The sequence below is a fragment of the Mauremys mutica genome, chromosome 9 (assembly GCF_020497125.1).
Source record: "Mauremys mutica isolate MM-2020 ecotype Southern chromosome 9, ASM2049712v1, whole genome shotgun sequence".
Lineage (NCBI taxonomy): Eukaryota > Metazoa > Chordata > Testudines > Geoemydidae > Mauremys > Mauremys mutica.
In genome coordinates, this window is record NC_059080.1 from 41,574,012 (window position 1) to 41,589,273 (window position 15,262).

General features: G+C 47.5%; 1 protein-coding gene across 2 annotated transcripts in view; it reads right to left on the reverse strand.

The window, feature by feature from the left end:
• The window catches only part of LOC123376982 (cis-aconitate decarboxylase-like), a 39,850-nt gene extending 26,269 nt beyond the window's left edge, over positions 1–13,581 (reverse strand). For both annotated transcript variants that reach the window (XM_045029318.1, XM_045029317.1), the window contains exon 1: positions 13,378–13,581. In XM_045029318.1, the coding sequence (XP_044885253.1) occupies positions 13,378–13,497 (120 nt within the window). In that variant the 5' untranslated portion in view covers positions 13,498–13,581. The remainder of the gene's footprint in view (positions 1–13,377) is intronic.
• Between the last annotated feature and the right edge of the window lie 1,681 nt (positions 13,582–15,262).

Here is a 15,262-nt window from a genome sequence, read left to right on the forward strand (position 1 = left end):
CCCTCCATCTTCTCTGGCTTCCAGCCTAGCAACCTTGTAATAAGTAGCCAAAGTCTGTCTATTCAGACACACCGCTTCCCACCACAGCCAGCCTCTAGGCCTTTCCAGCAGCCCCTTTCCAGGCTCGCTGCTCTACAGAACCCAAAAGGAAAAAGCCCATAGTCCTGGGAACAAAGGACCTGTAAGAGTCCCATGCCAAGCCCAGTGTCTAACAGTGTCTGGTTATCTTCCAACCTCACCTAGGCCTTTCTTCAGTGAGCTCCCACAAAAAAAACCTCTTCCCTACCCCCCCAGCCCACACTGAGCTGGGTTTTTCGCCTTTTAACATCCTCCCTCCAGGCTTGGCCGTTCACAGGTGAAGCAAAGGGAGTTAATTGAGCCCACAGGTTCTCATTAACCCCTTCCCGGGTAGTTGTATTGAGTTCCAGGAAGTGGGCAACTTCCCACTTAGTGCAGGGTTTGTACACTGTATCACGGCCTGAAATAACCTCATTTGAACAGAACCACTGCCACCAATCCTCTCAATTCTGTTTGCAGCCAAAGGGGAAATTATGTTATTTCAGAAACAAGTCAAAGTTTTGCTGCTTGATCACTCCAAAACCTCTGCCTCCCACATACTCTGTCAATGTGCAGCATCTTTTGCATTGCATTTAAAGAATCTCAGAAAAAAATCTGTCAAAACATTTTTTCACACAGAAGTTGACTTTTTCCAACTGCAGAATTTTTCACACATAAAAAGTCCTTTTTCAATGGAAATTTTTGTATGTTCAATGAAAACCTAACATTATTTGACAAAATAATTTAGCTGAAACTTTTCCACAGGAAAAAGATCATTTCCTGGCCAGCTGTAATTGTGTTGCATCAGGGCACTGTAGTATCATCTATGGAATGTATCTGTGATGGCCACCATCTTGGCTGATAGTAGGGATTGAACTGGTGGCCTACAGAGCTAAAAGAATAAAATGTTGCAGCTTAAGCTAAAGGGGCAGGCTCTAAGGTAGAAGGTGGAAAAGACTCACATTCACAAGTTGTTCATGCTCAGCATGGACCAAGTAATATACTCACTAGCAGTCAGTTATATATGCAGTGTCTACTATAAAAATCATATTGCCTTGCAGGGAATGGAAAAGGAATTATCATTTATCACACTTACAGTATGAAAAAACTGTAATTCAAAGCTGCAGCATTTTGCCTTTAGCAGATGCAGTCATAACATTTTTGGTTAAAAATGCATAAATAAATTAGATAAATAGATTAGACAGACAAAGAGATTTAACTATGACTAATAATTAAACAGAGTAGTATGTCTTTACACAATGAGTTCCTTTCAGAGGACCCAGTTTAGGAAAGCATTTAATCACAGGCTTAAATTCATTACTGTTCAGCAAAACACTTAAGCCCATGCTAAACTTTAAGAACATGGTTAAGTACCACATGCTTAAATTTAAACACGAGCTTTAGTACCTTCAAGAATATACATGGACTGATGAATCAGGGCCGTAATTACTAGATATTCAAAAATTAACTGGGCCTTTCTAAACTGTTTCTATATTGTTACCATGAATTACTGGAGCAAAAGGAGTAGCAGATGTAAGCAGAGTCAGGATGAGCTCTACCCTGACATCTGGTGGTGAATTATGGTGGGTGTGGAAAAGAGTTTCAGGCACTGATCATGTTTGCATAGGCACACCCACCCCGCCTAGCATAGCCCACGGCAGCCTAAAATGGTTACTTTGACAGCTGTGGGATCCCCAATTTCTTTGTTATTGGGGCAGGAGGAATAAAGTGTTGTCACCCTGATTATGTGAATGAGGAACTATGAAACTGCCTTATGACAGAGAATCTCTCCATAAAGCAAATAGCACTCGCTAGACAAGGGACATGGGTGCCAAAACCCAGTGAACTGTGTGTGTGAGAGAGAGAGAAAGGGAGGAAGGATGGCGATGGTGGCATGGGCCCCCCTTTTGAGGGCCTGGGGCACTAATTGCACATCCTTCTCTCTCTAATGTTAAAAAGCAAAGCTAATTTTGAATCCTTTAGGAGTCCATCTAGAAGCTGCTGACCTGAATCCATGTTGGGCCAATGGTGCACTGGGGCTCCCCTACTACAAGCTGAAATCACTAAGAGCTGAAACCACTAAAAGAGCTAAGCTTACTGAGCTGAGATCACTGAGTGCTGTGTTAACCAGTGGGGGAGCCTGAAAATCTATTGCTAAGCGGCTGGCAGAGTGGAGCAGTTTGCAGCACGTTGGAGCAGCCCACAGAACACGGAGGGGAGCGGTTTGTGGGGACGGCTGAAGCGGTTCACGGGTTGGCTGGAGGAGCAGCACAGCTGGTGGAGTGGAGCAAGTCGTGGTGAAGGCTGCAGCAGAACTCCACGGAGAGGCGGAGCAGTTGGCCCGGCCCACGTAAGGTGCCCCTTAACACCCTGTGTGTGCCCCCCCCTCATTTCCACCCAGGCTGGGGGGGGGGAACTCTGCAGATAAACTTTTGAACTCTGGGGTGGCACTGACCAGAGACAGAGACTTTTGGGTTGTTGGACTTTGGGGTGATTGGACTTAAGACCCTAAAGGGGAAAGGACATTGCCAAATGTACTTGGAGGTGGGTTTTTTTGCTTATGGTTGGTGTATAGTCCTGTTTGTGGTGTCTCTCCAACGTGATGCCGCATTGTTTCCCTCCTTTATTAAAAGGATTTTGCTACACTCGGACTCTGTGCTTGTGAGTGGGGAAGTATTGCCTCCTAGAGGTGCCCGGGGCGGGAGGTGGTATGTAATTGTCCCAGGTCACTGGGTGGGGGCTCGAGCCGGTTTTGCATTGTGTTATTGAAACGGAACCCCTGGATACTGAACCCGGCCCTTGTTGCTGCCAGCTCAGAGGGGCAGAAGGGTTACACTGATAACATTTCCCTTCTCTGCCTATCATGGTGGTGGTTGTGTTTCTATCCTGGAGGAATTCCAATCAGTTATGCATCCATTCCCAAAGCCTGTTTGCAATGCTCACTGTGCTATTGGGGGGAGGGATAATGCAGTGGTTTGAGCATTAGTCTGTTAAACCTAGGATTGTGAGTTCAATCCTTTAGGGGACCATTTGGGGATTTAGTTAGGGATTGGTCCTGTTTTGAGCAGGAGGCTGGACTAGATGACCTCCTGAGGTCTCTCCCAATCGTGATATTCTATGATCACATAATACAAGTGGTTTGCTTCCTTCAGAACCTCAGGAATTCTACCATGCTCAATATAGCATGACCCTGTTCTAATGGGATCACTGAACCCAAAGGGGATACAGTTAACATGCAACCAGCCTTTGGTTTTGCACTTTTAATGTGTTTATTTAATAAAACTTTTATTATTAATCATCTCAGAAGATTAGGGTTGGAAGAGACCTCAGGAGGTCAACTAATCCAACCCCCTGCTCAAAGCAGGACCAATCCCCAACTAAATCATCCCAGCCAGGGCTTTGTCAAGCTGGCCTTAAAAACCTCTAAGGATAGAGATTCATCACCTCCCTAGGTAACCCATTTCAGTGCTTCACTGCCCTCCTAGTGAAATAGTTTTTTTCTAATATCCAACCTAGACCTCCCACACTGTAACTTGAAACCATTGCTCCTTGTTCTGTCATCTGCCACCACTGAGAACAGCCTAGCTCCATCCACTTTGGAACCCCCCTTCAGGTGGCTGAAGGCTGCTATCAAATCACCCCTCACTCTACTCTTCTGCAGACTAAATAACCCCAGTTCCCTCAGTCTCTCCTCATAAGTCATGTGCCCTAGCCCCTAATCATTTTGGTTGCCCTCTCTCCAATTTGTCCACATCCTTTCTGTAGTGGAGGGCCCAAAACTGGATGCAATACTCCAGATGTGGCCTCACAAGTGCCGAACAGAGGGGAATAATCACTTCCCTCGATCTGCTGGCAATGCTCCTACTAATGCAGCTCAATATACCATTAGCCTTCTTGGCAGCAAAGGCACACCATTGACTCATATCCAGCTTCTCGTCCACTGTAATCCCTGAGTCTTTTTCTGCAGAACTGCCACATAGCCAGTCAGTCCCCAGCATGTAACACTGCATGGGATTCTTCTGTCCTAAGTGCAGGATAACTTGTTCTCCTTGTTGAACCTCATCAAATTTCTTTTGGCCCAATTTTCCAATTTGTCTAGGTCACTCTGGACACTATCCCTACCCTCCAGCATATCTTCCTCTCCCCGCAGCTTAGTGTCATCCACGAACTTGCTGAGGGTGCAATCCATCCCATCATCCAGATCATTAATGAAGATGTTGAACAAAACCAGCACTAGGAACAACCTCTGGAGCACTCCACTTGATACCGGCTGCCAAGTAGACATCGAGCCATTGATCACTACCCGTTGAGCATGACGATCTATCCAGCTTTCTATCCATCTTATAGTCCCTTCATCCAATCCATACTTTTTTAACTAGCTGGCAAGAATACTGTGGGGGACCGTATCAAAAGCTTTGCTAAAGTCAAGATATATCATGTCCACCGCTTTCCCCATATCCACAGAGCCAGTTATCTCATCATAGAAGGCAATCAGGTTGCCCTTGGCGAATCCATGTTGACTGTTCTTGATCACCTTCCTCTCCTCCAAGTACCTTAAAATGGTTTCCTTGAGGACCTGCTCTGTGATTTTTCCAAGGACTGAGGTGAGGCTGACCAGTCTGTAGTTTCCCGGGTTCCCTTTCTTCCCTTTTTTTAAATATGGGCACTATATTTGCCTTTTTCTAATCGTGCAGGACCTCCCCCAATCGCCACGAGTTTTCAGAGATAATGGCCAATGGCTCTACAATAACATCAACCAATTCCCTCAACACCCTCGGATACATTGCATCCGGCCCCATGGACTTGTGCATATCCAGCTTTTTTAAATAGTCCTTAACCTGTTCTTTCACCACTGAGGGCTGCTCACCTCCTCCCCATACTGTGCTGCCCAGTGCAGCAGTCTGGGAGCTGATCTTGTCTTTGAAGACGGAGGCAAAAAAAGCATTGAGTACTTCAGCTTTTTCCACATCATCTGTCACTAGGTTGCCTCCCCCATTCAGTAAGGGTCCCACACTTTCCCTGACTTTCTTCTTGTTGCTAACATACCGTTATAAACCCTCCTTGTTACCCTTCACATCCCTTGCTAGCTGCAACTCCAGTTGTGCTTTGGCCTTCCTGATTACACCCCTGCATGCTCTAGCAATATTTTTATACTCCTCCCTAGTCATCTGTCCAAGTTTTCACTTCTTGTAAGCTTTCTTTTTGTGTTTAAGATCACCGAAGATTTCTCCGTGAAGCCAAGCTGGTCGTGTGCCATATTTGCTATTCTTTCTGCACATCAGGATGGTTTGTTCCTGCTTCTTCAATAAGGCTTCTTTAAAATACAGCCGGCTCTCCTGGACTCCTTTCCCCCTTATGTTAGCCATCCTGATCATCAGTTCCCTGAGGCCTTGTCTACACTACAAGACTATTTCGAATCTACTTAAGTCGAATTTGTGGATTCGACCTTATGAAGTCGAATTTGTGTATCCACAGTAAATACACTAATTCGAATTTCTGAGTCCACAGTAACGGGGCTGGCGTCGACTTTGGAAGCGGTGCACTGTGGGAAGCTATCCCACAGTTCCCGCAGTCCCCGCTGCCCATTGGAATGCTGGATAGAGCTCCCAATGCCTCCTGGGGGAAAAATGTGTCGAGGGTGCTTTTGGGTAACTGTTGTCATTGAACCGTCAATCACGCCCTCCCTCCCTGAAAGCGTCGGCGGGAAATCTGTTCGCGCCCTTCTCTGGTCGGTTACAGCGCGGACGCCACAGCACTGCGAGCATGGAGCCCGCTGCGATCATCGCTGCACTTATGGCCGTTGTCAACTCCTCGCACCTTATCGTCCACCTCTTCCACAGTCAGCTGCTAAGAAATCGGGCGAGGAGGCTCCGGCAGCGCGGTGAGAACAGGAATTCACAGAGTGGCGCAGACCTCTCACAAAGCAGGGTACGCCGCGCCGTGGAGATCATGGTGGCAATGGGTCAAGTTCATGGTGTGGAACGGCGATTCTGGGCCCGGGAAACAAGCACGGACTGGTGGGACCGCATAGTGCTGCAGGTCTGGGATGAATCACAGTGGCTGCGAAACTTCAGGATGCATAAGGGCACTTTCCTTGAACTCTGTGACTTGCTGTCCCCTGCCCTGAAGCGCCAGGACACCCGGATGCGAGCAGCCCGGAGTGTGCAGAAGCGAGTGGCCATAGCCCTCTGGAAACTTGCAACGCCAGACAGCTACCGGTCAGTAGCGAACCACTTTGGCATGGGCAAATCTACCGTGGGGGTTGCTGTGATTGAAGTAGCCCACGCAATCGTTGAGCAACTTCTCTCAAAGGTAGTGACTCTCGGAAACGTCCAGGACATCATAGATGGCTTCGCCGCGATGGGATTCCCAAACTGCGGTGGGGCTATAGATGGGACTCACATCCCTATCCTGGCACCAGCCCACCAGGCCAGCGAGTACATTAACCGAAAGGGCTACTTTTCAATGGTGCTGCAAGCACTGGTAGACCATAGGGGACGTTTTACCAACATATTCGTTGGGTGGGCGGGCAAGGTTCATGACACGCGTGTGTTCAGGAACTCTGGTCTGTTTAAATGCCTCCAGGCAGGTACTTTCTTCCTGGACCACAAAATAACGGTTGGGGATGTGCAGATGCCTACAGTGATCCTCGGGGACCCAGCCTACCCGCTAATGCTCTGGCTCATGAAGCCCTATACAGGTGCCTTGGACAGAGAGAAGGAACTCTTCAACTACCGGCTGAGCAAGTGCAGAATGGTGGTGGAGTGTGCTTTCGGACGTCTCAAGGGGAGATGGCGGAGCTTACTGACTCACTCGGACATCAGCGAAAAGAATATCCCCGTAGTTATTGCTGCTTGCTGTGTGCTCCACAATGTCTGTGAGAGCAAGGGCGAGACCTTTTTGTCCGGATGGGAGGTTGAGGCAAATCGCCTGGCTGCAGTTTACGCTCAGCCAGACACCCGTGCCGAGAGAATATCCCAGCGGGAAGCGCTGTGTATCCGGGAGGCTTTGAAAGCAAGTTTCCTCGGAGAGCAGGGTAACCTATGACTCTCCACTTGCTTTCAAGAGAAACTGACCCTGGGCCTGTGTCTGTATGTGTCGATTTCGATCTGCGGTTACATACCCCGTTCTCCAAGTTTCCCCCACTTCCAAAGCACGTTTTAAAGCAAATTAATTGTAACACTCATTATTAATAAATCTTTGTTTTACTTTGCATTTCTGTTCAGGTGTTGAAACATGGACGCATACTGTGCTGGGCACGGTGTGCACTGATGTACAGACCGCTTGTTCCATAGAGGAATGACATCCTCCTGCTCCTACATAGGTCTCTGGGGTGGGGGACGGTTGCAAGTGGTTGTGGATGAAGGGGAGGGTTTGCAGGAAGGGGTGGGTTTGCAGGAAGGGGCGAATGGTGCCTTCTTTGGATAGGGGTTTGGATGACGGCAGTGGGCTGCGGGTTTGGGCGTAGGAAGGGGTGAGGGGTGTGGGGGAAGGGTGAGTATCTGTCCGTGGATGAGGGCTCTTGTTGGGGCTCAGGGCAGCGGAGAGGCTCGTTGCTACGGTGGAAGTGCATGGTAAGGGCAGCGTGCCTTAACATTAAGGGGGTGGCAGGCGCTAGGACCCTGGACAAGCATACACATCACAGAATGACCCGGGGCAGCATACACCACACAGAGTGACCCTGGTGCCTACTGACTGCAGTGTGTGTGTGCCCTGCAGTTGATCATGGCCCCAAGTCTGTACCCTGGTAATGTAGGCTATACCGTGCAATTATAAATCCCCTCCCCCCCCCATACACAAAAAAATCCTCTGACACGAAAGACGTGACCGAAACAGTGAATAACAGCAAACAGCTTTTAATAATCTAATACACAGTGGGGGGATGAAACTTGGATTTGGGACTGGGTGAGCCTGTAAGGGAAGCACTTCTACAAATTTATAGCGTGAGAGGTGTGTGGTACATTAGCACTATGCAGTGGTGCAGTGACAGTTCTCACGGCCCCTACCGCCCCTCCGTCTTGTACTTTTGGGTGAGGGGGGGGCAGGACTTCTTGGCGGGGGAGGGCGGTTGCAGATACACTGCAGGGGGGCTCTGTCCTCCTGCCTGCGGTCCTGCAGAACATCAACAAGGCGCCGGAGCGTGTCCGTTTGCTCCCTCATTAGCCCAAGCAGCGTTTGAGTCGCCTGCTGGTCTTCCTGCCGCCACCTGTCCTCCCGTTCGATGTGTGTGCGATGCTGTTGACATAGGGTCTCCCTCCACTGTCTCTGCTCTGCCGCCTCGGCTCTGGAGCAGGCCATCAGTTCCGCGAACATCTCGTCCCTAGTCTTTTTCTTTCGCCACCTAATCTGCGCCAGCCTCTGCGAGGGGGATGCCGGGGCAGTCCGGGAAAGAGCCGAAGCTGTGTGATGGGAAAAGTAACTGATTTCCTTGAACAGATACATGTTTGCGAACAGTGAACACAGTCTAGTCAGTTTCTCTGAACAAGACCACACAGGGCAACAAGTCTCACGAGATCTCAGGACAAGTTCGAGATTTCGGAATACGCTCTCATTGGCTGCGGCATTGCACAGGAGAGCGGACAAGTGGGGAGAGACAGCTGAATCCGTCTAGCAGACAGTCCTGGTAAGCCTTACAGTACATTCTGCTTATCAGTTAATGGATAGCTGTGCCCTCCCGCTAAAGGCAATCTGGAAATCATATACTCTGACCCTTTTCCAGCCACTCCCGCCAGTGCACGGGAAAGATCAATGTATGCTTTTCCTATGTGGCCTACAACACGTGGCTGTTAAGCGAGGGTCATTGTTATGCAAAGTAAAAGTCAACCATTCACAACAGTAACAATACACTAATTGCCCTAATTAGATGCAGCATTTCATGAACGAGATCACCCTGATGCGGGTCCCTCGGAGTCACAAAGAGCGGATGCTAAGGGAAGCCCTGCAGAGACCAGGACCATATGCGGCCATGCTTGTGGAGGCGATGATTCCCATCTACATAAGGATGTCCTGGCGCGGAAGAGTGTGCTTCCACGGAGCACCCAACAAGGCACCTCTCCCCAGGAACCTCCTGCGGAGGCTTTTCGAGGACCTAAATGAGACCTTTCTTGAATTGTCCCTGGAGGATTATTGTTCAATCCCTATATGTGTGGACCTACTTTTCATATAGTTTTTCACTGAAAATTTTATATATAGTATTTCTATTTTTTTATACCTGTTTTATAAAAAATAAATGTTTACATGTTTATAGCACTTACCGCCTGATCCTTCCCCTGATTCAGAGTCCGGGTTAACGGCCGGGGAGGGTTGGTAGGGGATCTCTGTGAGGGTGATGAAGAGATCCTGGCTGTCAGGGAAAGCGGTATTGTGTTCGCTGTCGCCTGCGCCGTCCTCCACAGACCCTTCCTCATCTTCCCCATCGGCGAACATTGAGGAGGAACTGTCCAGGTTCACTATGCCATCCACTGAGTCCACGGTCACTGGTGGGGCAGTGGTGGCAGACCCACCTAGAATGGCATGCAGTGCCTCGTAGAAGCGGCATGTCTGGGGCAGGGCTCCGGAGCGTCCGTTTGCCGCTCTGACTTTTTGGTAGCCTTGTCTCAGGTCCTTGATTTTCACGCGGCACTGCATTGCATCCCGGCTGTATCCTTTCTCTATCATTGCTTTGGAGACCTTCTCGAAGCTCTTTGCATTCCGCTTGCTGGAGCGCAGCTCCGACAGCACAGACTCCTCGCCCCACACACCGATCAGATCCAGGACTTCCCGGTCTGTCCATGCTGGGGACCTCTTTCTATTCTTGGATTGGCCGGACTCCTCTGCTGGAGAGTTCTGCATCGTTGCAGGTGCTGCGGAGCTCGCCCCGATGTCCAGCCAGGACGTCAGATTCAAAGTGCCCAGACAGGAAAATGAATTCAAATTTTCCTCGGTAATTTCCTGTGTGGCTGGTCAGAGAATCCAAGCTCCGACTGCTGTCCAGAGCGTCAACAGAGTGGTGCACTGTGGGATAGCTCCCGGAGCTACTAAGTTCGATTTGCATCCACACCTAGCCTAATTCGAGCTAGCCATGTCGAATTTAGCGTTACTCCACCTGTTGGGGTGGAGTAACGAATTCGAACTAAAGAGCCCTCTAGTTCGAATTAAATGGCTTCCTGGTGTGGACGGTTGAGCGGTTAGTTCGAATTAACGCTGCTAAATTCGAATTAAAGTCCTAGTGTAGACCAGGCCTGAGGGAGTGAAAGTCTGCTTTTCTGAAGTTCAGGGTCCATATTCTGCTGCTCTCCTTTCTTCCTTTTGTCAGGATCCTAAACTCAACCATCTCATGGTCATTGCTGCCCAGATTGCCACCCACTTCTACTTCCCCTACCAATTCTTCCCTGTTTGTGAGCAGCAGGTCAAGAGGATCCTGGCTCCTAGTTAGTTCTTCCAGCACTTGCAACAAGAAGTTGTCTCCCCACACTCTCCAAAAACTTCCTGGATGAAATGAGGGCAGCAATATTTACTTACCTCACAGAAGGTTTGTTAATTAGTATTTGTACAGTGCTTTTAAGATAATCGGATGAAAGGCACTAGAGAAGAACACAGTATGCTCATGAATACTGGGACTGGGGAAGATATGCAAGAGGCTAATGCAGTAGCTTGGCTTTCACTAGGCGCGTATAAGACACGTGCTCTGGGTGGCAGTTGCAGTTTGAGCTATGGTCACAATTTTAAGTGCCATAACTTTTTATTAAATTTAATTTTATTAAATGAACCAGCCATCACTAAGACAAGGGTGCTATGTTTAATTTTCCTGACTCATCCATTTGGGTGACTAACATGTGTTTGGTTTATTTTAGTCCTGAATGTGAGGTGTGCCGCTGTCGTGGCAATGGGTGCTATACACAATCAAATAGACACATGCAAATACAACTCTATGGAATATCCTGAATGATTCAAGATAAAAACATTTCTGGCTCTTCTATCTATGGTTCTGTGCTTATCATGAATCAAATTTGCCCTAGTGCAGAAGGCCAGGAAGACACCAGGGTATGTCTACATTGCAGTTGGGAGCATGCATCCCGGCCCAGGTAGACAGACTTGTTCTAGCTCCACTCGAGCTAGGGGCTAAAAATAGCAGTGTGAACACTGCAGCATGGGTGTTGTTCCAGGTTTGCCACCCACATATGGACCCAGGGCGTCAGACTGGTTGGTTCTCCATCAGCTAGCCTGTGTCACCTCCCATACTGCAACAGCCACACAGCTATTTTAGTGCACTGGCTCAGTGGAACTAGTGTGTGTCTATCAACCCAGGCTGGGAGCCACACTTCCAGTGTGAGTGCAGATATACTCCAAGGCTCCATTTAAGCCTTCAGATCAGATGTGATCTTTACCCCCAAATGAATCAAATCAGAGAAGCAGGTGGATAGGAGAGGGTGGAAATTCTATTTACAACATAACAGCCGAGTGTTGGGAAAGAAATGGCAAAAATGATGCCTTTGTAAAATATTGATTGTCCCAAGATTAGGGTGAGGTTTTCAAATATACATAAGTGACTATGAAGTAGACCTACTGGAAAAGCAGGAACCATTTTTTGTGAAATTTTCATTAAACACCCATGCCTTTTTCTTACTGAAAAATTTCCCAACTTGAATTTTATTGACCATCTCATTCACAAGTTCCACTGACTGTCACAATTTTGGACAGTCCCTTTTTCATCCCGGCCTCTTCAGTTCTACCAACCCTGGCATCGTTCTAAGGCATGGTGGAAAAAGTTCCTCCCAAGCACAGAAGTCCTTCTGTTACAGTGAGTGCGGGATCTGGCTTCTCTAGGGGTGGTGGAACAATGCATCATTGCACTAATGGAATCCATCACAGGCTTTGAAACCTTCTGGGGTCACTGAGAGCTGGAACCAGTGACCCTTCACTCCTGCTGCTTGTTCGTGCAATGAAAGATCAGGAAAAGTCTACAGTTTATTTCTGTTATTCAACTTAGGGAAGTAAAATGAATCATCCAATCTTATGGGAACTGCACTACCCGATAGGAAATATCTCAGTATCTAACACACCCAATGTAATCAGGAGCTGGGCTGAGCAAATCCTGTAGGGCTAGGTTCAAGTGGGTCACACAAGGTACACAATAGAAGGAATGTTTCATAGGTAGATTTGTATGCCAGGAAAAAAAACATCTTCCTATAAATGCTGCAGGCTACGTGTTTGAGAGTAGCTATGAATTAGACATGAAAATCTCAGTTAGGGAAAGAAGGTGCCAGCTGATACTAGGGCACAGCTCACCTTCCCATGACCAGGGCAGGGAATGCAAAGCAATGACACCAGCAGCTCTTAGTTAGAAAGAGAAAAAGTAAGAAACAAAGAAAAGCCCTGGCAAGGACAGATCCTGCACTGGAAGCCTGTCCCTACCTGCTCAATCAATTCTACCTGGCACTGATCCTGGGATCAAATGGGGCAAAGAGGAGGAGAAAGAGGTGGGAGACTATAAATGAGTTTGCTCACCACTAGGCACCCCCTTGTGGCCGGGCAGAAGGCGCCCCCTTGTGGGGTTAGGAAGAAGTTTCTCCTATGGGTAGATTATTCCATACCTGCCTGCCACAGGTGTTTCTTGACTCTTCTCTTGAAGTAGCTGGTGCTGGCGATTCTGACATTCCAACCCCCTTGTTCCCCACAACCCAACTCTACTCCACTGATAAGATGTCAGCAAGCATTTACTCAATGGCCAGGAAGATTCTCAGCCTCTAGATGAGAAAAGCTTATATTCCTTCCAAACCTTTAGGTATTTAAATGCTTATTATAATAACTTTGGGTTTTCTTGTTAGCCATATAAATGCCTATTTTTTCTTTAAGTCCTGATAGTCCTTGGCCCCAATGGTCTCTTGTGGCAATGAGTTCCACAGGCCAACTGTGCATTCTGAGAAAAGCATTTCCTTTTAACAATAGCAGATATGCTCAGTCTCACCCAAGACTTCAGTGACAGCACCTCTGCTGGGCTAGTTCATGAACTATGCAGGGCCAGGCCTGATTAATACTTGGATGGAAGCTTGACCAGACACAGATACACTTAGCAGCTTTTGCTAAGAGATTAATCAGAGCTGGCTTATAGTTCTTTCCTTCTGACATACAAGCAAACACTGGGCTACGTCAGATACCACCAAGTGGTTTCTATTGAGCTGTTAGTAATTGCTTATTGTCACAGTTTCAGGGGAACTTCCCCTCCCTGCTCCACTCCAGGAATACCCTCTCTGGTCTCCATCCATCCCCTGTCTCTGGGCAGGGATGACCCTTGTGCCACTTTCTTCTGATCACAGGTTTTAAGGCTGCACAGCTCCCTACCTTAGACTGGCTTGCTGGCGATATCACGGTGTAATAGCTAGTATCTGTGCACTGCTTCCTCTCCAAGAGATATTGCCAGCAGTTACAAATAACCACACTGCTCTTTATAAAGAAGCACATTCATTCTGAAGGCAAAAGCATGAACAAGAAAATATATGAAAAAAAAAAACCAAGAAAAGTTCCTATACACACGCTAAAAGCTTGCCAGAGGTCACCCATTGGTTATATAGGGCCCCAGTAGGCCACAGTTTTCCAACTGTTCTGCAATGGTTGAGATCCTCCCCGGACAGGTCCTGTCTGTTGCTGGAAAAAAAGAAATCCAAGTCAGTTTAAATGCAGCCTTTTAAAGCCAAAAGCCCTTTCTTTTTCTGTCAGTCTCTGGAAAACCCAGTTTGAACCAGGATGTGCAAGCCTCCACAGGCGGTGGCAATCCTCTGGAAGCATTACAACCTGAGTAACACTTTAATCAGCTCCCACCACTCCCCACCCCATCTCACTCCCCCACACACACTTTTTAGTTCCCAGCAGAGCCGTGATAACCCTCCTGCCGGGAGTTGCATACAATCCCTGGCCCATAGATAGGAAGATATTCTCCTTTGTTATAATCACAGTGTACTTTATCAAAGGAGTAAAACACATGAACTATTCAAAATATATCTGGTTTCCATGGCCAACCTTATGGTTGGGTGCTGTGGGCAACTGCCCAGGTGCCATGGTTAAGAGGCTGCAGAAGGGTTGTGCCCATCTAGGGAGCCAGAGGAAGGGATAAAGAGGGGTTCATGACAGCAGCCAGGGGTTCACACGCATCCCCTCTCTGCCCTCCCGGCAGTGTGACTCCTGCAGCACCACCGCCATGCCACCAGCTGCTGCTCTGCCACAGTTGCTGCTCTCCCACCATCCAGCATAGAGGTAAAGGGAAGGGGAGGACACAGAGTATCACTCCCTGCCTGGGCTTTGGAGTTCAGAGGCAGCTTGGGCACCCACAGGGCCAGGGAGGTGGGGATAAGACCCACTGAGCGGCTGCCTATTGCTTGGGGAGCAATACATAAAGGTGCCAAAGAAAGTTCGCCTCATTTGCCCTAAGGCTGGTTCTGCTGGTTTCATAGACCCTCAGTTACTCATTGCATGAAACTAAGCGTATTTAAAAGATGTTGATCAGGCTGATGTAATAGGATCTAATTCATTTTAAATTATTATGATTCATGTTATGCTGTGATGTCAGAATACATAAATACTGCTGTGATGAGCAGTATAGAAAATCCTGCAGTAGATAAATGTTATTTATTACTCTTCCCCCCCCCCAAAAAAATGTATAGCTCCAAAGAGTATGTAGAGCGTCACAAAACATACAAAAAGAACAGAAGTACTTGTGGCACCTTAGAGACTAACAAATTTATTTCAGCATAAGCTTTCGTGAGCTACAGCTCACTTCTTCGGATGCATAGAATGGAACACACAGACAGGAGATATTTATACATACAGAGAACATGAAAAGGTGGATGTATGCTCATCTCAATTGATTAGATAAGATAGCTCATCTCAATTGATTAGACTCTTCCTGTTGGTATGCATACTTCCACCTTTTCATGGTCTCTGTATGTATAAATATGTATAAATATCTCCTGTCTGTGTGTTCCATTGTATGCATCCGAAGAAGTGGGCTGTAGCTCACGAAAGCTTATGCTGAAATAAATTTGTTAGTCTCTAAAGTGCCACAAGTACTCCTGTTCTTTTTGCGGATACAGACTAACACAACTGCTACTCTGAAACAAAACATACAAATCTTAGTTCCATTTAAATCAATGGCCAAACTCTCATTGATTTCAATACGACAATGTTCCAGCCCTAAGAGATTATATATAACTGGGTGAGTATACAAAAGAAA